This window comes from Chlamydotis macqueenii, chromosome 4 (assembly GCF_036417535.1).
Source record: "Chlamydotis macqueenii isolate bChlMac1 chromosome 4, bChlMac1.mat, whole genome shotgun sequence".
NCBI classification, from domain to species: Eukaryota; Metazoa; Chordata; class Aves; order Otidiformes; family Otididae; genus Chlamydotis; species Chlamydotis macqueenii.
In genome coordinates, this window is record NC_141559.1 from 24,117,134 (window position 1) to 24,143,971 (window position 26,838).

General features: G+C 40.8%; 1 protein-coding gene across 5 annotated transcripts in view; it reads left to right on the plus strand.

Moving 5' to 3' along the window:
* The window catches only part of SLC20A2 (solute carrier family 20 member 2), a 61,131-nt gene that overhangs the window by 6,001 nt on the left and 28,292 nt on the right, over positions 1-26,838 (plus strand). For all 5 annotated transcript variants that reach the window (XM_086747583.1, XM_086747585.1, XM_086747586.1 and 2 more), the window contains 3 exons: positions 19,341-19,890; positions 25,255-25,395; positions 26,634-26,719. In XM_086747583.1, coding sequence (XP_086603709.1) covers positions 19,602-19,890; positions 25,255-25,395; positions 26,634-26,719 — 516 coding nt within the window. In that variant the 5' untranslated portion in view covers positions 19,341-19,601. The remainder of the gene's footprint in view (positions 1-19,340; positions 19,891-25,254; positions 25,396-26,633; positions 26,720-26,838) is intronic.

Here is a 26,838-nt window from a genome sequence, read left to right on the forward strand (position 1 = left end):
TAACAATTTAACTGCCATTGTGAGATCTGTGACTTTATTGACTCTAATCAGTATATGATACTCAAATAGAGAAAAAGATTGCGTGTGGTTCTATTACTTAATGAGCTAAGAGTTGGCAAAATGGTGCCTGTTAACAGTTCTGTTTGTGGTATTTTGACCATTAAAGAGCTCCATTTTTTAATGGACCACAGGCTGGGACAGGAGTTTTTTCTCAACTGGTTTCTTGCCTGAAGATCTCTCTAAAGGGACGAAATGGTGTAATTTTCCTTTTGGTTGAGGCAAAGAAGTATTCTCTTGCCATAATTCACCAGTTCCAAGCCTGTAATCAAAACACTTGTGGTAAAACAGTGATGGCTATATTGTGTTTCTCATTGATGCTGTAAAAACTCCATCATCTTCTTGGGGGGCCATCTTCCCATGAGATATCAGCCAGACCTACTCTTTCTCTCCTAAAGACTTTGGGATTAAGAACTTGTGGCCTTGGGTCCAAAGTTTTAGCTCCAGAGGCTGGAAGAAGAAAATGCAGCCCAAATAGTTACTGAAAGCAGGACTAAGTTTTGGGGAGGCGAGAGGATCCAGAAACTCAAGTTTGCTTTAAGACTCTCCCTCTCTTGTCTGCTTCTTGCATACATAATTATATATTGTTTTTTCACCAAACTGTTGTTGAATGAAGGTGTGGCTTTGTATCTTGATGCCTGTTGCAAGCATTGTGTGAGCAGAAACAGCAGTGACTAATCGCACTGGAGCTTTAGTAGGTACTTGGCATAATAATATTGTGAATACGTCATGAGCTCATCCATAAGTAACAGCATAGGCTAAAATTACTGCACAGAGGACCTGCAGCCCACAGAAACATCAGCCAAGAGCAAAATAGGATTGGTTTTGCTTGGTTGGACGCTGTTGTTCTTTATTCAGGCATGGAGATGGGAGGGGAATTCTTTGCTCAGAGGGAGAGGTTCCTGTGTGACCTCGAAAAGCCCGGCATGGTATGCTTCTTGTCTGTTATTTTATAATGAAATTTATCAGAATCTCAGAGATTCAAAGAGCACAACACAGAGCAAAACAGTTTGTTTATAAGAGTGGCAGGTCTGGGGTGGAAAACATCAACAAGAGTGAGCTTACAGGATCTGAAAGAGGGTAGGGCCTGGTGAAATTCTGGTGAAGCTGATGGCTTCCAGCAGATCCCAGAAATTTAGCATATAGAAATACTGCTGGAAAACTGATGGAAGTTACTAAGTTATTGCCTTAAAGGCCCTGAGATTATGTTCCTGCTCTGTAACAGAGCACATTATGGCATGGGAGCTTATGGTGCAGGCCGGACTGGAGCCCTTGGAAGGGGGAATAGAGGTGGTTAATAGCTGTGCTAGTTCCCGTAGTGCAAGAACAAAGGGATATTTAAATGAAATTGAAAATTAGTACATTTGAAACCTAGCATAATTATACCACATGGTATTACCGAGGCCAAAAGTTTAGTCAGATTCCAAGCAGACCTGGACATTTATATATATAATGACAATGTCCAGAGTTGCAGTAAATAGGATTAAAAATAAATTAGGCATATAAACCTTCATGCTAATTGATGAGGTCAGGAAGGAATTTCCCCTTTGGCTGAATTTATATCATTGTTCACTACCCGAGCTCTTCCACCATCTGAAGCATCTGGTCCTGATCACAGGAGGCAGGATTCTCAAACAGATGGACCAGCAATCTGACCTGTTGTGGCAGTGGTTAGCATACCCTGCCTGTGTAGGGTCTTACTGAAAGGGATTGGGAAGCATAATTGGGGTTTTTTTTCAGGGTTCTCTGAGGCCACCTATACTGCAGTGTATGTCTGCTTTTCCAGTTTCTCATTTGCGAAAGATGACAACTGTTGACCAAGTGCCTTTAATGAATCCTGAGAAGTGCCTGCTAATACATCAGCAGCAGCTCACGTAAAGATGGAACTGTGGTGGGCACATAAGGCTGTATTGCTCTGTAGATTAAAAAGTAGCTCTGTGAGCAGCTAAACTAATGAAGATGAGAGTTTCCTGCAGCTTTCTCAGTTTTGGTGGCACTGCGATACCTTAACTATCTTCCCTTGTTTCTTTCCATTAGCACAGAAGTACCATTAGCGTCTGATTTTCCCAGCAGCGTGGTGCCTGAGCAGCCTCTCACCGCCTGATAGTTCTTAGGTGTATTTAATCAAAACACGGTGTCTCCCTGATGTTTGTGAACCAAGCATGTTGCTCAGGGGGCTGCCTCGGTTATTTATTCTGCAAGCCTGTTGTAGAAACTAAGCACCTGTGAAATCTATATCCTTTTCCATCAGGTTAGGTTGAATTTGGCCTTAAAATTTACATTTCTGTGCATATGGTAGCAGGTGGTTATGTAACTGTTGTTTCCTTGTGAAACAAGGAAAAATATCAGTCTTCCAGGCAAGTTGCCATGGAATACTTTTTCTCTCAAACAAATCAGGTGCATGAACAGTTACTCCAAATAATTGAGGCGCGTGTGCCTTTAAAACATTTAATCTTAAGACTTCCCAAGGTATAAGGAGAAGGCTTCCATGCCAAAATACTGTAATTGAGTTAACAGTCCAGGAGGTTTCTGTGTTTTGTTATGGAGCTACAAAATGATTCTGCCAGTGTTGGCTGCTATTAAGATCAAAGTTGGAAGTACCAGCCTGCCAGTAAATTGTCCCTTCAGAAGAAAACTGAAAATTCCTTGGTTGTTACAATTATTAATCTTTTTCTGAAGTTTTCTTTCTACATGCAATAGTGAGCAGCCTGGATATCTTGTAATCTGCATGGTGCCTATGCTGAGTGTAAACATCTGATTAACGAGTGAGGATGTCAATAATAAATTGAATTACTTGTCTGCGGATAATTTCTGGTGCATAGAGAGAATATGGAGTTATGATTATGGAACAGTGAAATCGTGGTTTTTTATATACATCATGATAAAAGATTAAGGGTCACTGTGGTATAAAATAATTGGGTGGTGTCTGTACCTGTTCTAGATGTCCTGCTGATGGGACATGTGTGGCTGCCTCTGCTTTTGTGCTCTGTAAGCTCTTGAGATCTGTGATAGTTGCCTTTTCTGAGTAGGCAACAGCATGTTTTTCAATAACAGGCATGATCACTGAGGCACAGGCTTTCAGAGCTGTTTGCCTCCTAAGCACTTGTGAGGGTAAGGAGCTTCTTCAAGAGTTCAGAATTGAGGGAATATATATTTTTCTTTGACATATAATCCCAGCACAGTGAATATATTTCTGTCCAGTTACTTAATGGCTATTGTTTCTGCAATACCCAGAGCATTGTCAGAGGTTTTTTTTGCTTTGACAGTCCAAGACTCAGGTGTCTTCTCTACTGCAACATGCAAGAACCAAAGCCAAGACTTGGATGGTACTCTATCCCTACAGCTATCCCTTGTTTCTAGTGCAAGAGCCGAAACAGCCCGGCCTGTCCTTCCGCAGGGAGGAGTTGGTGAAGAACTATGCTGTCTTTCTGAGTGAATTGTGCCCTGTGTATGGAACATGCTGCTGTCAAGTGCTTTTGCAAAAGAAAGGAGGATTTCAGAGAGGAGATGGAATTCTGAGAATTTGATATGGTAGCTGATAAGAGGTAGGATGTGCTCTGCCTCTGCTAGGAAGAGATTTTGGTGCTAATGTTTATTTAAAGATGGCCTTACCCCTAAAAAGGGAGAGATAAAATTGCTTTCATGCTTCTGTTTGTTCTGCCAGCCAGCTCTCAGTGAGTTTTGATGCCTGCTTATCTGCCCTGAAGGCTTCATGGCTGGGGAGGCTGCAGAGATTATTTTTCCTGCACCCCTTCATTCAGTGTTCGAGAAAAATTGTGAGACAGTCAAATGGTTTGAGCTGCTTGTTTGGACACAAGATGGCTATATCTCATTTTGCAGATGAGTCATCCCTCTGCCTTTTTGTTGTTAGAGTCTGGACAGTGCTGCTGTTGGCTTTGGGCCCACTTGACCCCGAGTTTTGGATGGCAGAAACGGATAAGCAAGTCCCCTCCACCCCAACACTGTATTTTATTATGTGATTTTTAGGGACAAAGACACATTGAAGATGCATTAAATGTTTGTCACCTTGTAATTAAACTGCTGTAATGCAGAGGAAACGTCTCCTCCGGTACGTAAGTGTGTAAAAACACAAACATGTTGTGGAATTTGCGTCGATTAAGGAGCAGCGGGGAAAGTAGAGGAGAGGCTTACATCTTCATTTTTCATCTCAGTTGTGGGCTAGAGCTCCACTTACTTGGAAAAACGGGTCCCGGGTAAAGATAACTTGCTTTGTTTTCAGTAGCAGATAAGTTAGTAGATGGTTCAGCAGTTTCTTGTAGTTATGCTGGCAGCGGCAGACTAGTTCTGCAAGCTTGGCACCCAATTATGTTTTGCACAGGATGTAAGGCTAGCCAGTACAGGATTTTTCCTGCTTATCACGTCAGGAACAGAGGTGTAGATTGGGAGATTTCATTGGTTACTCCAATTATGGCACGCCATGTTTACACACCTAGTTTGGTGAAACTTTGGTTTTGTGAAAGGAACTCTTATTTCCTAAAAGGAACTTGAGTGAAAGTTGGGATTTTATTAAAGACACAGAGGCATATTATTATTCATCTTTCCTTGCTTCATCTCTGTGATGTCTCCTGTTTTGCTTCTTGAGATACAGGTGTCATGATGAGGAGCTTCTCAGAAACAGAAGTGGATGATGAGTGGAGATGAAGAAATCATACATTTAAGAAGTTGGCTCAAGTTTCCGTTACAGGCATGGAAAGTTTCTGAGACCAAGCCATGAGAGAAGAACATGATTAAAGAAGAGGGAGATGTAGACCCAGACTTTCTAGAAGGGATTGCAGGATTTGAGAGGACGCTGCGCAAACATCACATAGTTTGCTTTCTTATTAATTTACCTGCGCCCTTGGATTGTAAATACTTTGTTTGCATATCTGTTTGGAAGTTGAAAAATCCCCTCACATCTGTGTCTTTAATATAATCGTGGCTTCAGACTTGTTTTAGGAAGAGCAGAACATTGCTGTAGTTTTTATTTGCGGATTAGGTTGCTCGTGCTTTGTACTTGAAATCAGTTTTGGTTTTCTGTAGAAACATACATTGAACGTGGGAAAGATCAGACCATGACTGTTACGAAATAGGAAATCAGGGGTTTTGCTTGCATTTAATAAACAACCTTTGCATAAAATGTGACAGGTGCATAGGTAAAAGGAAAAAAAAAGATAATGCTAGCTCTCTAATTTAGACAATTTCAGTAACCTTATAATGTATTGTTCTTATGCTGTCCTTAGACAGATGTCAGAATCAAATATTAATCGTTCAACCTTTTTTTATTTGACTGTTGGTCACAAAAAAAAATACTTCAGAGAGGTAAGATTTCTTGGCAGAGCTGTGGGGTTTTAAGTGTAGATTCGTTAGTATTGAGCTAGGGGAGAGCTTTTTAGAATGTTTTTTGAACATCTTGACTGTTAATGTGAAATATCTCCAAGGAAATACTATGCTATGCAGTCCAGCAAGTTATAATACTGTGAATAGACTTACTTGTAGTAAGTCTCTGATGCGGAGTTACTAAGACGTATTACTTTGAAATTGATGTATTTAAAATTTAAAAATTAAATATACTTTCCTGTATTGGACAGTGTAGCTGGTAGAGGCAAAGAGCATCTTTGTTTTCCTTATGAACTCTTATCTGGTGTTTTATCCTTAATCGAAGGCTATGGTTATTTTTGCATACTCACTGAATACTTGACCTTTAAGAGTATCTAATTAGACGGAAGAGTAAAAGCAGTTGTTAAAGGACTGTTTTTCTAATGAAAATAGTTTGACGACATTTAATTTTAATTTCCTCTGAGTAGATAAGTGTGTTAGAAATACTTTTACAGTGGATATAAAGGGAACAGTTGAGAGACAGTGGCTGAGAATGTGTCCAGCTATTTTTGTAGCTAGCAGTTTTATTTTTTTCAGTCTCTTTGCTTAGATATTTCAATATAATTGAACAGCTAAACTACAATTGGATACAAAAACTATTTGCACTTGGTAATATTTATATTTTTAAATAGGTATTATTGTATTAATTGATAAGTAAATCGCAATGACTGTGAGAAAATCCTGGCCTATGTTATTACTTTGATAGAAGTTTGAATATGGGATAGTACTGTCTGTATCATATAAAAATGTTTTCATGGATTTTTAGCTGCTGAAACTGAAATCAATAAACTTTAGTTACTGTTGTTAACTGGAACAAGTAAATCTGCACATTTCTGTTTTCTTCGTATCACCTCTGCCTCTACATTCACCTAGTGTTTCTTCCAGCATTACTCCTTTCATAGTATTTGCCTTCTTCAGATCATGAGGCACTCTTGGTGTACGTTTTTGCATGTTCTTGTGGAAGATTTTATTGACAGAGAACTGTGCCTCTAAGTTCATACAATTACTTTGTTTTCTGAACAAATACTAGAGAATCCCAGGCAAAATAAAATTCAGGGTTAGTAGAGTAGCCAGTGGGTCAGTTCCTAATTTTTTTTCTTATTTTAAATATATTTGTCAGTAACTGATGATTGTGTTTTAACGTAGATACAGAATGGTTTTCTGCACAACTGAATTTCACATTAGATTAGTGACACCAATGCATCCCGGATTGAATGTACATTAGTGAACAATATGGTCTATGTTCTGGATTACTTTGGAGAATGGAAAATACTTTTTGCTTAGTTGAGAAATTTTTAACACTAGAAAGGATTATGTTTATTTTAAAAACCTGCTATGTTGGATTTGAAAGAAACAAACTTGTAATATACCCCAAATTTATTGTAAACTGTTTAGTTATTTGTATTAAATGAAGTGATTCAAAGGAGTTCCTGTCTGCTGAAGTTTTTAATTCAAGGCTGAGGAACTGATTGACAGTTGGAAAAATGGCATAATTTTCCATTTTTAATTTATGTGCAGAAGAGATAGAAGAGGAAACTACTTCTATTACTTCTGAAGTTCTCAGTACCAGAAACAACCAGTTGTTTATTAATTACATATTCCTTGTTTATTTCTGTAAAAGAAAAATATTTTTTTTCTTAGTCTTCAGTATTCTTTGCATGATGACCTACTTGCTCATTTGTTTTATGGGTAACAGTGAGTGATTTTTCCTTATTCGTATGACAGAGGTAGAGTGTGGTCCCTTCCAGGTCTTGCAAGAAATCTGCTCCACTCCTTGTAGCAGCCTTCTATGACCTAAAGGGGACCTACAAGAAAGCTGGGGAGGGACTTTTCACAAGAGCCTGTTGTGGTAAGACAGGGTAATGGCTTGAAACTGGAAGAGCGTAGATTTAAATTAGACATAAGGAAGAAATTCTTTACTGTGAGGGTGTTGAGGCACTGGAACAGGTTGCACAGGGAGACTCTGGATGCTCCATCCCTGGAAACGTTCAAGGACAGGTTGGATGGGGCTTTGAGTGACCTGCTCCAGTAGAAGGTGTCTCTGCCCAGGGTAGCAGGGTTGGAACTAGATGATCTTTAAAGTCTCACCCAAACTATTCTATGATTCTATGTACGTCCATACTCCAGAGGACTCTCTCCATGTGACATGGTTGTCACACCTGGCTGCTGTAGAGTTAATTTCATTTATTATTTTAGATTTTTTTTTTTTACCTTTTTTCTTGATTTTTTTTCTGATACTTCAGCTCTCTGGAAATTTGCACCCTGCCTTGGAGTGATGTGGCTCTTCTCTCTGCTTGTATAGAGTGGAGAGGTCTGTGTCAGTGCTGTGCCTTTCCCAATCTCGGGTACGTAATTTTCTGCAATGCATAGGTCTAGAGAAGTCCCCATTCAAGCCATGCTGGGCACAGCAGGATCCTGGCACGGCTAGCTCTGATTCTTACCCGTCTGCAGAAAGGCAGAGAAGAGGGAGAGTTCCTTGTGGAATCACCTTTGCTATTGTTGACCTGTCAGCAGGATCCATGCTATCTTCTTCCTCTGGGCAACCATCGAGGTGCTGTAATGCATCACTGTCACCAGCACAGCTTAGCTATAAACACCTTTTTAAGAGAATGAGGCACACTAGCTACTGCTCTGTTTGTTGGTGCCATGTACTCTAAGAAACATCTTCTGCTATCTTAATTACTTTCTCTTCTCTTTATAGCCTCTGTGTCAGGAAGCAGAGAAATTCTAGCTGTTTGAGCTCTTGCAGCAGATAAATACACTGGCCAGTTCACTGGGCAACGTGTGTCCTGCTATCCTGCCCATACCTTTAGGAAGACTCTTTGTGCTCCACCTGGATGCAGGCACTGGACTGCTGAAGCACAAATACTAATGTTACCAGGGTTTACTCCCAGGCTAGAAAAAGCCCAGATAAAACATGGAACCATCTCTCCATGAACAGTAACTCATCAAGAGAGTTCTTGATAATAAGAACCCGGACCAAGCCACTGTACTAAGCTGGTTTGTAGGTCCGTTTTTCCTATGATTTTCAGCACTCATTCTCAAACAGGAGAAGCACTGCAGTGGAGAGAAACATTTTCCTTTGTAAAAGGTAAAGCCTTGCTTTTCTTGACCTGCACCACATGCCCTTAGTCCTCTTGGAGGTGTTTGCCGAGCCAGGTACCTGTGGGACATTCTTTGGCATGTTGCACTGGCAAAAATTTAATTCTTAGCCAGTGTGACAAGTCTGTTGGCCACCTGTTTGCTCCAGCAGCATTGTCAGCCTACAGTGAAGTAGCTGGCACGTTAACTCTGCCTTGTAGGTGGAACTCAAAGTTTTTGCTTCACCATCGTGCTCCTAATGTCTCTGTCAGGAAAGGCTACAGGAGATAGATGTGGACCATTACATGAACTCTGAAGAACAGAGCTATTGGACTTTGCAGGGGAAACGGGCCTATTAGTTGGCAGGTGCCATTCTTTGCATGGTCTCCAGACAGTATTAGGCACAGCCACCAGCCTCCTAGTGTAAAATTTGGCTCCTATTCCTTTGAAATTAAGCCAAGGTCACAGCTTTCATTGCTATTTCCACCTTTATATCTTTATTACTGCAATGCTCGTAGGAAAAAAAAACCAACAGAATTTCCATTGACACAGTGTATTGGCCTCATTGACATCCACTTACTCCCATAACCCTGGTCAGCACTTCTGAGCATCTTCATCCCTCCTCCTTTTGGTTATACCTCTGGTCCTTTCCTCCTTTTGGCATTCAGATAGCTCATTTCAGCAGTGCTTTGTCTTCTGTTGGCCACACTGATTTTGGCGAGAGCTAGCCGGTATGGTTTGGCGTGTTGATAGCTACTCTCTCGCTCCAGTTCCCTTTGAAGACAGCGAGTCATTGGACTTGGGGGAGGGTCAGCTGTCTCTTCTGGCTCAATGGGAAAAGACTCCACAGCGATTATTCTCTGAAACCCAAACTGAAATGGAAATGGCAGGCAATCTGGGGCTTGAGGTGTCAGGTTTCCTTTATCTGAAAAATTCACATTGTTGACTTTTGGCAACCGCACTCTGGCTTCTTACCAAGGGGATCTTTGCATAAGCCTCTGAATTTGCAAAATGTGTATTTTTGGATTGCCACAGGAGTGTTTCACGAGTGGTTTTTGTGTTCTGTGTGAAGTCAGTATAGGTCTGTTAGTAATTCAGGATAATGCTTCTTGAGTTGTCAGCAATACCCAAGACTTTTAGAAATACTTTGCTTGTGCTGATTACTTTCTTCAGATATGGGGCTGGGGAGGGGAAATGATGGATTAAGCTCAGGGAGGTTCAGAGCAGCAGTTCACTCCTTTCCTTGAGGTTAGTATGGACGTAGTACACCAAATCTCCACTGAATCAACGGGTGATACAAGTCTGCATTAACTGGGGCAGTAGTTGAATCAGTGTTGGTCAAAGCCTTGCTCCTTCAGAATGGGTTTGCTGCCTTTGAACTTCTGGCTTGGCGTAGGCTTGTGTTGTGGCAGGGGTTGGAGCCAGCCTGGCTCTGATGGGCACCAGCCTCGGCCTCCAGCAATTCCAGTTGTGTGTTCCTCCTTTTCATCTTCCCAGGGCTTGCTCGCTCAATAGATAAGTGCGATCTCAAGCAGAGTCATGCTCTGTAACACAGCAGCTCTCCCTGCATGCCTGTGCAGGTACAGCCAACTCACCTGGACCATTGGGAATGGATGTCTCCTAGGTGAGGTGGGATGTGCTCTCTGACAGCCTGGGGGCTTGCTGGAAAAAGAACTTTGGACAAGAGTGTGACAGAGTTTAGAGCCATCAAGAAAACCCATCCAAATGGTTTACGTCCTCAGAGCAGAGGAGTTGCTCCATTCCCAAATGCCAAGTGACTTCTTAATTTTTATGTCTACCACATTAGACTTTCCAGAGAGTCCCTGAGATGGTTTTTCTTGCAGTGAAACATGGATGCATCTCTTCCAATTCGGAGATATCCTGATAGATAACAAAATGTGTTGGAGCTTGCTACCCTATATGCAAAAGCAGATGTGCTTGTGTTGGTTGGAGCCGGCTTTTTCCAGCTTTAACTGTGCTTGCAATAAGGGTTCCCAGGCAGGGTCAGCACAAATACTGATAAGGGAAACAAAAAGTCCACAGTTCCAGCTGCTTATGCCTCATAATTTTAGAGTACCAGTAGGTATGTGAAAGCCCAAAAGCTCCCATTGTTGGTCAGTAACCTTATTTAAGTTGGCACAATGTAACTGGATCAACGTTTTGCAGCTTTCGGATGTTTTTATTGTATTTCCATTTCTGACCAAATGCAGTTTACAGGTATTCAGGTCCCAATTCTTACAGGTTTTCATGTTGCAAGATGATAATCATCTCCTATTATTTGCTACTCAAAATGTATGTATTTTAAAGTAAGTATAATTGCTTAAGTATGCAGCCTTCACATCAGAATGGTGAAAAGGCCAGTTAAGCTTGATATAAAAGTTATATTAAGTTACAAATTAACATTGTTTTAGTGGTTACTGGTAAATGAGAACCTGTGCATCTTCCAGAAAATAGCTGAGGAGGAAATGCAAAACAAAGGGGGTTTTAAATTAATTCTTTAAATCGGCATGTCCTATTACATTATTTAAACTAGGGTATAATTCTGCCTAGCATGGGTTTGTTGAATCAAACAGGGATCTCTCAATTGTGGATTTACCAGAATAAATTATAATTGAAAAAAATTTATGATATCTGATCAAGATTGTAATATATTATATTTATAATTTCTATAAATATTTGATTTTATGGGAACCAAATGGTGCTGCCATTGCCAAAAGCCAATCCTCATCATTTATTCAGTGGTTGTATAAATTTTCCTTTGCCTGCTTCTTTAGTGGTATCCCAAATTGTAAGTCTTTTTAATGGTCAGCCTATCTTGACTTGAATTTTCCCGTGCCTGAGGTCCACAATGCTGATTTAGCAAAACAGAAACTTGGAAGATATTTCCTTTTCTCTGTGCTGTTCATTATAGGCTTTGCTTTGAGTGTAGACCCGAGGTCTGAAGCTTGGGTCAACAAGAAACCACCGCTGTGGTCAGTCTGGCTCATGGGAAGTGGCACTCAAATGGTTCCAGTTTGTTGTTCTTCTGGGTCCGAGACGATTCCCACAGGTTGGGTTGGCAACTTTTGGCTTTTAAAATCGATGCAGATACCTCTCAAATAACGTATCCTTTCAACAGTCTTTTTAACTGCATTTGCATGCTGGTGATGGTTCCTCTAGGCTGAGTGAATGGTCTTTTAAGGAGAACTAGGGTGGGTTTAGCACTTACTCAGACTGTTCGGGTTTGAGCTTTACCAAGCCAGACATGAACAACTTGTCAGAGAACATGAAATAATATTTTGTGGTGTTGTTCTTTTTTTTTTTTTTTTTACTTTATAAAGTTAAATAAGTGCTCCAATAAAGTTTCTGTGTTTGTTTATTCACTGCCTTAAAACCTTGGAATCCAAACCTATAAATATAGGCTGACTTCATGTTCATAATTGTGATCACTTTCATTTGAATTGATTGAAGCTACTTGTTAAAAAAAATATTAATATGTGTTTAGATCTGCAGGAAAAGATTAATATTCTTCTTGTTAAAATACGTTGCTTTTGTACATGAGGGAAAACCAGTGTGAAAGCATCCACCTCTCTCATGTTTCTGTAACTAGGAAGCCTGTTTGCCAGCTATTACAGAAGTAAAAGGAAAGAATTTGCAACCAGACTTAAGAGATGTAGCTTTCTGCAAAGTTAGCAGCTATACTGCAAGCTTAATAGTAGTTGGGTATTGACCTTAAGTAAAGTCAGCATTTCTTACAAAGAATTGCAGCCTGATACTTATAAGTATCTTTTTTTATTGGGGATTTTTAATGTAATTTCTGCATTGCAGATTATTAGCTGGAGTTTTGCCCTAATTCTTTGTAGAAGATGATGTAGGCTTACTACTCACTAATGTGAGTTTTGTTAAGAAATGTAAACCACTTTTCAGATTTACCAAATTATCCCGAAATATCATCTGCAACTGAATTTAACCAATTTAGAAAACTTTTGCCTCTTTGTTAAGGCATATCATCTATTCTAACTTGAAAAAATAGATGAGGGCAGAATTATGTTTTCAAGTCTTTGTTTACAAATCTAAATCAATTATTTGGTTTTTTTCTCAAATGTTCAGGATGCAGAAAATATAGCCATTGAAGTTTATTATGTTGGAATATGATGCCATGCCTTTGAGTGACTCAGAATGGTGTAAAACCTAAAAGTTAAATTTCAAACATCATTTATTTATAAACCAGAAATGTGTCCAAATAAATGTCTCTGTCAGATTTTTAAAATGGGACAATGCAGTTTTGATTTACATGGCTTAATTGCATTACATACTATTAAAGAAAATATTTTATATAAAGCTAAGCTGGGTGCTTTTAGGCAAACATTATTTTTGCCTTGACATACATGCAAAAATCTTTCCCACTTAAAGGAAAGTGGTTGAAGGAATTTGGATTGGGTAATTTGAGTTGAACTGTTGAAAGCGAAGTTGCTTGCTTAGGCATCGATCCAGTCAAAACTCATGCACATCTTTAGCTTTCTGCAGTCTGTGTAGCCTGTGAGACCTCTGCTGACATGGATAAAGTAAAAAGCATGCAACGTCTTTCCCGAATTGGATGTACATACCCTACCGTCACATACACTTGAATTAAGTGTGCATTTAAGTGTGCTTGCAGATAGAAGACCTGGGGCTCCTCAGAGATTACCTGATCTCACAAAAATGCCCAGCTGGCAGTCAAAAATGAGATTTCCTTTCTTGTCTAGGCCTATGCTTGGGGGAGAAAAAAAAAAGGGGCAACGTTTTGTTGCTTTTAATATGAGCTTCATTGGATTGGTTTGTCTCCCTAGTGCAGTCGTGACGCAGTGTTGTGTTTTATCAGTGCCCACCCCCGGCAGAATTCTTTGCTTAAGAGGAGGCAGATTTTCACCTACTGAATAAGACTCTGGACTTGCATTGATGCTTCTTGGTGTTGTCTTCTGCGCTCTCCTGTGCCAGAGTGAATTTTATCCCTGGATGGCTTGGTGTAAGTTAAAGCCCTCTTTCTAGCCTCTGGAAGTTTGCATGCTCAGATGTGACTGTGCTGAATGACAGGATGTCTATTTTAGACTTCAGCCTGTATTTACAATCAGGAGGGCAAGTCACTGGAAGGACTTAGCTCCTTTTTCTTTTGAAACAACTTTTAAATACCGGGTGAGTTTTAAAGATTTCTGTGCATGACTTTTCTTTTATAAAATTTTGATAACCACGAACATTTGTTTCCTCTGAATGGATCTTAAAAATCTGTAGTGTCAAATCATAAAACCCACTTGCTTGTTAGAAATTTTCCATCACTGAAGGATTTTGTTCAGTCACTGAAGGATCAAATTGTCCTTTAGTTAGGAAGATATTTATCAGCAAATAGACATCAAGGACTTGTTGATACTTTATCTGTCTTACTTGTTTATAGTATTGCTGTTTGAAAGTGACTGCTGTCTGTGCTTTTAGTGAATGTTTTCAGAATGTTTTGACCTTTCAGTGGTGGGAACGGGCATAGGGACTAAGAAAAGGAAGCATCCTCTGGAAGTTTTGGGAGCTGGTGGTGACAGTCCCTCTCTGCAGTGTAAAACTGGATGGGAGTCCTTGGAAAGCTGTCAACATCAGTCTTGTTTCCATATGAAGTAGCAGCATGAAGTATGCTTAAACACATTGCTAGCATGTTAAAATAGGAACTGATTGATACAAAAACAGCTTATGTGGATGTGGTAATTGATTTTTTTAAAGTAAGTCAAGGGTGCTTTTTGTGTACTGGAGCATTAAACTTGCATCATGCTTGGCCTTGTGACAAGCCCTGTGCATGTAATTTAGAGCCATATAGGGATGGTCTTAGTCTTGAACCACTTGAATTAATACCACCTTTCATATAATGACTGTAGTATTAGTAGTTTAAAGTAGATCACTTGCGAGCCTTGTGGCCTGAGCACGAGCTGGAAATGATAACAACTATTGATGTGAATGATGTTAGTAGCTTTGGTTAGAAATCAGGCTTGTTTTCTATGCAGTGCTGTGCTTAGTATCAACAGACTGGAATGCCAGATCTGGTATGCGTTCACATAGATAGGTAGGAAGCCTGACAGATTGGTTTTATATAAAGAACAACATACAGAAATTAGAGAGGTATAGAAGCTGCTATGTGGTAAGCATTTTAGACAGACTTTTCAGGCACTGGTAAGTAGAAGTGAACCTGCCTGTCAGTACAAATTCAGTGCGACTGTCTATCATGAAACGTCTGCTTTTTTCAATGGTGCTAGGGGAAAAGAAATCCTCCTCCCCCATCTGTCTTGTCATAATGCAGAGTGGAGTAGTTTTAAAAGTTATCTTGAGAAATTCTACACTAGCTGCTGTCTTTTGATTTTTGCTTATATCTGGGCAACAGCAAAACAGTTAAAACTGAGACCTCGTTGAACCTCTGTCCCTTCCGGAGTTGGAGAAAGTTTTCAACTGCAGCATGGGGTAACAGCTGCATACGGTATGATTTATATACGGTATGAGCTGCATATGGTATGATTTAGATACCTTTCAATGTTTCATGAGCGCAATAGGGTCTTCCCTAATTTTCTATGAAGAGAAGATTAAAGGACATTTATGGGGTCTCTGTTTATTTCCTTTATGCCACACAGTTGGATTGCTGGTGGATAATGTACTCTGCTTCCCTAGACTTTGAACTTCGTCCCGAACTTTTATTTAACTGTTTGCCCCTGTCTGCGTTCTCTTTAGCAGCAATTTGTTTGGCAAAAAAAACCCAAAAACTGATAACTTTGTTTGTCAAATTTCTTATTATTTTTTCACTAAAAACCTGTCTAGGCTTAGAAGTGTACTGTGAATAGTTTTCAGAAGAGCTGTCCTAGTAAATGTCTGTATATAAACATGTCCTAAAATGATCTCATGGTTACCAGGAGATCCTGACTTTTTCCTGAGGATTCATTTGTTGTTCTGCATGAATCAAGGTGCTTCCTTACCTAGGTTTTGTTTTCATCTCCGCCTTAAGGAAGAAATAGCACTTTGTGTCTACAAGATGTTTAGCTAGCAACAAAATAAAGTCTGAGGGGGGTGTCTGGATCATCTACCAGCGAGGCAGAGGGACGTGCTTAGCATTTCCAAAAAACAATTTTTTCTCACTGAGGTGCAAGTTCTGTAAGTTTCTAAGTCCACTTAAACAGTTAAAAGTTTCAGCTTAGACCTCCTAGCTAATTATGGATCACAAGAAAACTGTATTAGCTAAATTAGCTTCTTACGACTTGAAATTTCATCTCTGTGTTTCCGTTCACTCTAACAGCCACCCGAGATGTACGCTCTAGCTTCAGGTCCTGCAGCTCCCTGGAGCTAATGCAGTTCCTCTGCCTGGCTAGTGCCCAAGGGTGAGTTCGCAGCATGGCCACTGCAGTGCAGGCTGGGCTGGTTCAGGAAGAGTTATCCAAAGTGTAAACAGGAAAATTAGCTTTTCCACCTAGGGTCTGCTGTAGTAGCATAGCGCACCTGACTGTGGAGGCCTTGACAGAGAGGCAATATCGGTCTGCAGGTAAATGGGAGGATTTCCTAGCGTCTAGCAGTTCAGGTTGAATTGTGTTTGGCATGTTTGGAGGCATGTTGATGAAATATAAATGAGTGCAGAAGAGAAACAGGCTAGTAACTTCCAGCTGTCATGCAGAGAGCAGAAGATCTGAGATTCCCTACTGTACAGCATTTTTTCCAGTTTCTTTTTTTTTGTCCCAGCAATAACATGAAATACCACAGGTTCTTGGGTTAGATTAGGTAGTGAAGGGCATAGCTTAGCGTGTCTGAGCATGCCAGATGTATTTTGGGCACTAGAAAGAAGCATGCTACAAGATTTAGTCTGTATTTAGTCACTGGCCTACTTTGCAGAATATTTTGCATTTCTGAAAACTTTCTCAGCAGAGATGTGCCCTTTTTTTTTCTTTCTGTTTCTTTCTTTAAACGTTTAACATCTCTTGCAGTAATTTAAGGTTGAAAGTAGTAACACCTAGCCGTTCAAATGCTGCCTGCATGTTAATATTTAAACGTGTTTATTCCCTTTGCTATTTTCATTTTGATTTTCATCCTGTCAAAGACCAGAATTAGCTGCTGCTGTGCTCTGTCATTTGTGCAAATGCAATGAATGTCAATTCGAGCCTCCCAGGTTTTGGAGGAAGCTCTATTTTGATCCATCACCTTGCACAAAATGATAGGAGGGGTGACTTCTTACTTAAAACATCCTTTTCTCCCGAGGCCGTATATCCCATTTCACAGGGAGGGAGATTATGTAGCTGCTTTTCCAAGTCCTTTGCCAAGAGCCCTGCCAACTAACTTTGGGAGACTGTTTGCCCTTCATGAGGAGTTTTAGGAGCTTGAAGTCTTCATTTCTTTGGGACCATTTGGAGATCTCCCCCCCCCCGCCCCCCCCCACCCCGCTCCCAGGGAAGCTAATAAAGGCAACCTTGTGACTTAATGGTTTATTTTGGAAGCTGCAGGAACTTGCTGTGGCTGGAGGAGCCAGATTTGGCAGACATTGTCCTGTGAACTCCATTGCGGTGGAGGAATGTCACAATACCCCTGCTCATCCTCATCCCAGAAATTGGGTCACCACAGTAAATTGATAGGTTGATTGATAAGTGGACAAAAACCAGATCTCTGTTGGGAATAAGGGTGTGCTTTCATCTTGTTGGTTTGAAGGAAGTGCGTTTCACAGTGTCTGTGCATGCATGAATGGATCTCAGTCAACTTTGCCCATTTTCAGGAGAGGAAGGTGAGGCACAGAGGCTAACTTGGCAAAGGTACTGTGTAAATCCACACAGGATGAAGAATTTAATTATTAATCTCCAGGACCAAGGAAAAACCTGAGTCCAGTGATTCATCTTCTGGTGAAAATATTATATATATATAAAATAGACATTTTTTAACTAATTAATTTAATAGAGTTTTTGACACCCTTCACAGGCAAACAAGTGCTAACTAATTGTTTTTTCCAAATATCATTAGCCTGTTCTGCCTCTGTGAAATCCTTTTCCACTCAGTGTGCTGAGTCCTCATGAATTATAAAAAAGCAACAAGCCTTCCAGCATCAAAAATACATTGCTGCTTCGTTTTCTCATGTTATCTCATAATATAAAAATCCTTGTACAAATGTTTTTAGCCACTAAGACCTTCCAAGACGTTATTTTAGAGTGTAAGGCGTTCAAGGATTGATGTCTGCTCCATGTCTGGAAAAGCTTGGAGTGACAGTTGTTCAGGCAGTTTGGAGCCTGGAGTAAGAAAGAGGGGCATCTTTTCTCATGATTATGTATCTTTAGAGAAGGCATCAGTGCTTGACATCAACTTCAGGGTTTTCTAGGAGATACTTATGTAAGAGATGTGGTATTTTTCCTGTTGGTTGTTCTCAAGGATGTAGCATCTCAGGAATATGCAAAATCTCTTCTTTTTTTTTTTTTTCCCCCCTAATTTTGCCATTATTTCAGAGGTTTCAGAGACCCTTCCTCCTTGCTGCCACAGAACCTACATTGCATTGGGTTCATTGAAAGAAATTAAGGATGGTCTTGAAACTTTGGATGTGGATATATTGTATGAGACTGAAGCAACTGTGGGGAAACTAAGAGACAGTAGGAAGTGGGCCTGGGACTTTTCATCTTATATCCCCTGGTCTCTTGAAATACTTCTTAAAATGTGTGGAGTTGGCTGACAGATATTTGCTGCTAAGTGCTCATTTGTTCCCTTGTCACCTCCAAAATTATACTTTTCTGAAGCCAAAGAGCATGGATAGGAAAGCAGAGGGTGGCATTGGATGTCTTTGTGGCGGCTGCTAGCAGAAGAGAAGGAGCCAGCAGAAGAGACAGATGGTTTTGCTTCTAGCTTTTGACCATCTTGACATGAGTGTGGGCATTACCACTCGGCTTAGAAGTCTTTTGGATGGCGAAGGTTTTATTTTTTAAAGTCCCTTTCTCTCCATCCATTTTTTTTTTGTTTGAAAGAGCTCACTCTTTTTTTTTCAGATTAGACTAATTAAGGACTAATTAAGATGTGATTCAAAAGGCGATCATAAAACTGAAACCATCAAAAGAAATACTAAAAGATATCAATAATGATGGTTTGAATATAAGAAACCTGCTAGTAATTGGTAACCATCTATAGGAAAGAACAGAGAGCTCAACTTTTTAGTTAAACTTTTTTGTATAGATTTTCCTAGATCTGCAGGGATACATGGGAATATTGTGATTATTGTGCTTCAGTGGCTGAGAAGCTGTAAGAAAATTGTATTCTTACGGCATGGGATGTGATAACAGCAGTAGATGTATATATTAATACTCTTCAGAGTATTTTCTGTGGCATTTCCTAGACAAACATACAGATAAAATAATTTCTCAAAGGAGTGCATCCCTGGCTCTAGCTGGTAAAAGGTAAGAGCTCTGCTGAGGTTGGTGGAGCTGGGTGATACACATCAGCTGAGAAGCAGGCTGTATGGTGTGGTCTTATGTCTTATATTCACTGAGTGCAAAGAGCCAAGAAGGATCCTTCTAGAAAGAGAGCTTAGCGCACTGCTCAGTAAATTCAAAGCAAACAAACCTCCCAACCTTTCTAAATCCTTTTAAATTGCTCAAAAGATTTTATCGGTCAGTGATATTGCAAGAAACATATTTCTTTGGAGGTGACCTAATTTTAACCTTTTCTGAATTGCTTTATGATTAGAACAGTCACATGCTGAGGTAGGACCCCATTAGTGGATTTAAATCATCTGTTTACTTCTGAAAACGCACATTGTTACAGGCTCTGCTGAATATTCCCCTTTTTTAAAAAAATTTTCTTTTTTCTTCTTCTTTTTTTTTTCTTTTCTGTTGCAGGACAGAACATCACAGTTGTACCAGTTTGGGAGCAAAATATGGAATGTGTTTCACTGCTGACCGAAGGCAGCCAAATGAACAGTATTTATAGTAGTTTGAAAATCAGCAGTTAGCAGTTTCTTCACATTCTAAGCTACCCAGCACTTTCCAGAGAGAACTCATTGTTTACAAGAAATCTGCTTTCCAAATCTGTTACGGTGCCCTCCAGCCTTGACTATTAACTATTCGCAAAGGGGAAGCTCATCTACGGTCTGGGGAAAGATGGCAATGGATGAGTACCTGTGGATGGTCATTGTGGGTTTTATCATTGCTTTTATTTTAGCCTTTTCGGTTGGTGCAAATGATGTTGCCAATTCTTTTGGAACGGCTGTGGGCTCTGGTGTCGTTACTTTACGCCAGGCTTGCATTTTGGCTTCAGTTTTTGAAACCACTGGCTCAGTATTACTGGGAGCAAAAGTAGGAGAAACGATTCGGAAAGGTATCATTGATGTTAACCTGTACAACACCACTGTCCCACTGCTGATGGCAGGAGAAGTGAGTGCAATGGTTGGTAAGTAGTACTTTCCTATTCCAAGTAACATTTGTTGTGTATTTGTCATCCTGTTTGTTGTGAATATTGTTAATTAAGTCTTCTAATCTTCTGGACTTGCACGCCTGGTTTTGTCTGAATGCAGGGTCCCCTATCCCTTTTTTTATTCTCCTATATTTTTAAAAATGCTTCTGATCATTTACATTTTTCAATGGTTCAGCCATTTAACTAATAGAAAAAAAAAACATGTTTAACATAATGGATCATATATATGTATTCCTAGGGTACTGAAAAAAATATTTCAGAGATTTTTATGATGGTACGTGGAAAATATGTAAGCATAGCATTTGTGACTGTACAGAAGGTCCTACAGAAATAGCAGTTTGCAATGAATACATACGAGAAGGAATTACCTGAATAGTTTTTTAAAATTATAAAAAATCCAAACATATTTGCTTAAGCTGATTGTTTAGCTGAGTGATTGCAATTAATCATACACTTCACCCTTGCCCATGGCAAAACTAAAGGAGCAGTAAAGATAAATGTCACACATTTAAGGTCTTTTTAATTTTTCTGACTCAAACCCACAGCAGTTCAGGGTACCTTAGAGTCTGCTCCACGAGCTCTTGTTTGCAGTTAGATTAATCTCCGTTTAGAACAAATAGCATATTTTGAGGTAAGTAACATTAAGCCACGGTATTTACTCTTTGTATGCAAGAGGCTTTGTGAGCTTTTGGAGAGCTCCCCCAAGGATCAATAGCAAACCTGCTTTAAAAGGGCAGGGGACAACAGGAAGGAAACCCTTTCACTGTGAGAGCGGCAGCACAGGAAAGGTGCCAGCCTGCCCATCCCACCACCACTTCTTCAGTCTGGCAGGTCTGTGGCATCCCATGCCAGGACAGTGTGATTTATACAAGCACCACAGCGTCCTCTTTTTGAAAGGGATGCTCCACTCAAAGATTTTCTTCCTTAAACCTCCTTAAGTCTAACCTAAATATTATTTCCACCTACCCCATCTAACCTCCCCAGAGTTTTCAGGCCGGACCTGCAAGTGACATGGGTGAAGCCCATGCAGAGGTCTACTACATGTGGTTATTTTTCTTTGGGGAAATGGGAAAATTTGACTTTTTAAAAAAAATTTAGTTGATCAAGATGGACATTCTGTGCTGGTTTCAGGACTTGTCTGAGGTGGCTTTGTGTGCTTGAGAGCAGGGAGGTGCTTCCCTTGGACTTTTGCTGCTCCTGAGCCTCCTGAAGGTTGGCCACCTTCCTCTATCCAAGGGGAAGAGGGGTTTGTTAGCGAGAAATCGCTGCTGGGACCACAGCTGCTTCCCAAAACGGTCCCTCTGTGAGGCTGCCAAGTTAAATCACATCAAATGTTCTTGGGCATCAGTTCCTCTTTCCCGATGTCTTGCAAGGTCAGCTGCAGATTTCTGGTCTTTCCTTCAAGCTGTAGGGTAACTTCTTAGTACCACTCCACTTGCATCATTTAGCCTTCTGCTTCCTGAGATAGCTCCATCATTTCCCATGGGCATGTGCCCAGGAGCAGCCTACATCGTCTGAAATGTAAGTGACCTGCATCTTCTGACCTTCATGTTCTTGATACTCATGGTCTCTGTTGAAGGAAGGATCCCTTTCCTTTTCTGTATCTATTTATGGCATCCTGATCCTGGCTGGGCAAAGTTTTAAGTCTCAGATGTCCCCTGTGGAGGCAACTGGCCAGAAGCTCAAAGAAAACAACTTATTTGCATGTGTATTTACAAAAGCCTGTGTGAACTTCATGACCAGTGGCATTCCCTTCCTCTACTAAGGGCATTAAGAAGAAATTCCACATTTTAAATCTCAGAATTAATCACAAGTTACAAACTGCAGATTTCACTTTTTTCCCCCCTCAAACCTATTTCCAGCTTTTCTCTGTATGTATGAAAGTTTTTTTTCTGTTTTCTCTGAGCCTTCCTGGATGTTTTCTTTTCCTCTTTCTGTTTTTGCTCTGCATTTTCTGCCCCCATTCTCTCATGCCTTATGATCATGTTTTTGCAAATGGACTTAGCTTCTGAATTTTGATGAGGCTTAAATGAATCAACAGTCTAGGAGAAACCAAAAGTCACTGTATCCTCTTTCCAGATGTTGCTGGAAGATCCTTTGATGCTTGCAGTGAACAGCAGATGGTGATTTTCAGGGTGACCTTCTCTGCTATAAGAGAAAGAAACAGGGAGCAATGGGATAAAAATTTTAAAATGTAACATTTTATAATAATTTGTAGTGTATTAAAATGTTCTTTGTTAGGCAGTTGGGAAGTTAGGGACTGTTACTGACGGAGGTAAATTGTAGTACTTCCCTAGCATTAACTAATTGTCAGGTTATTGTCAGGAATTGCCCAAGTGTTGTTCTGATGGTCCTGGTGAGAGCTGAAGTCAGCAGCTACTGCAACCAACAGAGAGAACATCCCAGCCAGGATTAGCAAAGTGAAGTACTAACCCCATCTTTCAGGTGGCATGCTACTCAACAGGGGCTTACAGCTGGCACACAGCACCCAAGCCTCAGGAGAATGGTGCCTTCAGCAGCAGGGGAGCATAAAACACACCCTGAGCCAAAAGCCAGCGCTGGCGACTCTTCGTCAGGACAGTCTAGAGCCAACCCTTTTTCTTTAGGAGATAGCAACCAGGAGGAGGGAGTGTGTGGCCTTGGTGTCAGCATGCGTGAAAAATCTGAATCTGGCACTCTGTGACAGGTCTAGTGAGCTTCCTGCTTCCTAGGTTAGTTTTGTAAAAATAAAAATTGGGAACATGCATTGTAAGTTACAGAGGGGGTCGAGCTTTGCTGTAGGTAGTTAAGGCATTGCAAGCCCCAGAGGAAAGTCCTGCTCTGGCTTGATTTGTATTTTCTTCTGTTCCTTAATGTGTTTCCTTAAACTTCTTTAGACCATGCATTGTCTTTTTCAGACCATCCATCAGTCCTCTACCACCTTCCCTCTTGCTCTCTTGTTTATTTTCAAGGTGAAGTTGATTAAACAAGAAATAGTGCCATGCTCCCTCAATTCCCACCTCAACAAAAACCCCAGCCTTCACTACACACTTGCAGTGCAGCTGTGGCTTGGTTGCATTTTCCCTGTTTTTTAGACTTGAGTATTTTGTAATTACATATCTATAGCTGGCTTATCTGATTATTTGACTCTTTACAGATATTACCATCTGTTTTCTCTTTCACCTCACTTCCACTTGCTGCTCTCTAAGTTCACGTCAAAGATTTCAAAGTGTATTTATTTTTATTTTAGTACAGGGGAAGAGAAGCAAAAAAAATAAAGAGCAGATGTTCCTTACTTGATCTAGAATTTCCAATAGCAATAGGAGTACCAGTTGTTTTAGGATTGTACCTCAAGAGAGATCAGTTTTACAAACTGGTTGACTGCCAAATGTAGCTGCGTATGATACCAGCAAATCACCATTTGCAGATGGCTCCATTTCAAGACTTTTAAACCATCCCCTTTTGTTGGAAATCAGGATGGAGGCTGGGATTTTGAGTAACAGCCTATGTTCAGTGACCTTGTTTTATCACCTGTGTCTGCTGGACGTCTGTTAAGAGAGGTGGCATGAGCCAGAAAATACGGGATCTCTTAGGGCAGTTTGATTGCTGCCGTTGGGGCCTCTTCACACATGGTGATTTAGTCTTAAGGCCGTGAAGTCTTCAGATGAAGAAGAGATCTTTCTAAGAATTCTCTAGTATTGGGCAAGATCCACAGAAAGCTTGTATCACTGTCAAAATGATTCTGGTGTCCTGAGGTTAGCACCTCAAGAGGAGCTGAGAACCTGGGTCCTCGCAATGTGAAAATGAGTCAGAGCATGGAGCTGCGTGCTCAAGGGTTTTGTGGCCAACTGTGGTCTGGTCTAACTACTGAAAGTTGGGACTGAATGCAAATAGAAGGCATCCTCCCTGGTGCTTGGGGTCTTTTTTTGTTGTTTTTTTTTTTTCCGGCACTCTTGGCAAACATCCTTCCTTGGGCTGTCTGTTGGGACACCAGACATCATATTTACTTTGTAGACCATTAGCCACTATCCCTTAGAGACTTGGGAGTGATGGTGGATGAGAAGCTCAACACGAGCTGGCAATGTGCCCTTGCGGCCCAGAAGGCCAACCGCATCCTGGGCTGCATCAAGAGGAGTGTGGCCAGCAGGTCAAGGGAGGTGATTCTCCCCCTCTACTCTGGTGAGACCCCACCTGGAGTACTGCAGTTCTGGAGCCCCCAACATTAAGAAGAACATGGACCAGTTGGAGAGGGTCCAGAGGAGGGCCACAAAGATGATAAGAGGGCTGGAGCACCTCTCCTGTGAGGACAGGCTGGGAGAGTTGGGGTTGTTCAGCCTGGAGAAGAGAAGGCTCCAAGGAGACCTTATAGCAGTCTTCCAGTACCTAAAGGGGGCCTACAGGAAAGATGGGGAGAGACTCTTCAGTAGGGCCTGTTGTGACAGTTCTAGGGGTAATGGTTTCAAAATAGAGGGAGGTAGATTTAGATTGGATATTAGGAAAATTTTTTTTACAGTGAGAGTGGTAGAACACTGGAAGAGGTTGCCCAGAGAGGTGGTAGATGCCCCATCCCTGGAAACATTCAAGGCCAGGTTGGATGAGGCTCTGAGCAACCTGATCTAGTCAGGGATGTCCCTGCTTCTTGCAGGGGGGTTGGACTAGATGACCTTTGAAGGTCCCTTCCAACCCTAACCATTCTATGATTCTATGATACTCCGTGACTAAGTAAGTCTTTTCTGTGGTTCTGACTTTTTCCAGCGCTGCAATGAGCTGCAAATTAAAGCAGTCAGAGACTCCTTATTCCCTCCTTAGTCCATTTTTCCTATAGAGGATTCCTGATGGCCACGCGGTACTGAGAAGACACATAAAACTCCCTGCCCCACAATTTGTGCCTTTATCTCTTAGCATCTAAATTTAGGAGCATGAGTGAACTACCTATAATGAACTGTTAGTGGAACAGTGGATGCCTCCTCACGCTGATCACTTGGAGGCTTCCAGGGCCAGCTCTCAAGAATCAGGTTTTCTAAGCTTGGTGCAGATGGGGAGCAGTTTGTGTGGTTAATCAGACAGGCTGTAAATACTGAAAGCCTTCAAAAAAAAAAAAAAGCAGAACTGTTGTGTAGTGTAAAGAGCTTTTAGTAATAAAAAATCATAAGTAAGATGCAGCATTCAAGGCTGCTATTAAACAGTCTTAATATCTACTTTTAGAGACAGAACTGGAACACAACTATCTTTAGGAGATCTCTGTTGTGCACATGGAGTGTAGGCAGTGCTTGTAAAAGAATGTGGGTACATTGCAAAGAATTTTCTGCATGACATTGTTATTGTTGTTGTTTATACCATACGGTTGGGGTCTTTTTCCAGGTTCTGCTGTTTGGCAGCTGATTGCATCATTCTTGAAACTCCCAATATCGGGAACCCATTGCATCGTTGGTGCTACGATTGGATTTTCTCTGGTGGCAATTGGCACACAGGGAGTCCAGTGGATGCAGCTTGTCAAGATTGGTAAGTGTTGTTTCCTTTTATGCATGAGAGTATGTGAAATAGTGTGCACTGCCTATAAAAAACATTCCCAGAAATCTACTTTGTGCTGTTAGCACTCCCTCCTTAAATTATTTTTGACCCCAGTCTTGTCATTCAGAAGATGCACTGATGCTGTGTTCATTAAGCACTGCAGTGTGTCTCCAGTGGAGAGGGGAGTAAGATGCAAGTTCCACTTCCCCAGCAGTAAGCTGATGAGACATTGTCCCTCAGTGATATGGTTCAAGGTGACATTCCTGCTCTTCTAATTCTTTTAATGGCAGCTCATACCACCTCGTTCTTGCTCTCAGCAACACTAGCCATCATGTGAATGCCCACAGTCATGTTTTTCCACCCACCAGCTTCAGGGAGGCAAAAGCTGGACGTACAGCACATGTTTAACTCAGAGCCTCCCACTGCTACAATCAGCACAGCCAAGCACGAATGTGAAGGAGTTTTCATTATTGTTTTGGAAGCCTTGTAACCCATGTCGCAGCCTAAACTCTGTTTTAAAAGCATTTGATGCTGAAGGCACAGAAATACAATTGAGCTTTAGAGAAGATGGAGCAATGCGTATTTTTTTAAATTCTGTTCAAAGTCGAAGAGAGTTTGCAATGACAGCAGAGTCAATCTGGTAACCATACCACAAACAATAAATCACTCTGGATGAGATTTCCAGAGCACTGCCCTAATCTGGTTTTATTGAAGTCAGTGGGAGTTTTGCCACCTACTTCAGTTAAATCAGTTCTGGACACTTGCAAATCTGGCCTGCAGAAAATGTAGATGCATTATTCATTACAGTTGATGCCTCCATGGCATTTTGGAAATTGAGACTTTTGCCCTGCAAGCAGCATGGCATTCTACTATATGCAATTGCTTTCCACTTGCTTGCAACATTCGTAGTAATGGTGATTAGGAAATTACAGGGCTTTCTCGGTCCACTCTGCATCAAACTACAAGAAGCTTTCCTGACGAATTTGATTTCTAAACTGGCGAAGTTATCAGGAAGTGTTTTGGCTGATGTTTTTAATAGTACCTAGCATTACTTTGATTTTAATGACTGTCAGTGGACATTGAGTTGCACCAGTTGTAAGTAAAGATACGCAACATTCATTCCAGCTGTACAAGAACTGTTTAAATGTATTGTTCGTTAACTACTTACTTAATTATTATGCAAGAATACTGTTTATTTTATGTTCCATTCTTTCTTTTCTTCAACACAGTTGCCTCTTGGTTTATTTCCCCACTGTTATCTGGCTTGATGTCAGGAGTCCTCTTTGTGCTGATTAGATTCTTCATTTTAAACAAGGTAAAGAAATCTTTATAATGAGTGCTTAGTATGAAGGCTGTATCCTAGCCTCCCATTGGAGTGCTGGCATTTCCAGAGTTTAAAGTTTGCGGCTTGCTTTTTGGACAGAGGAGCAGTCA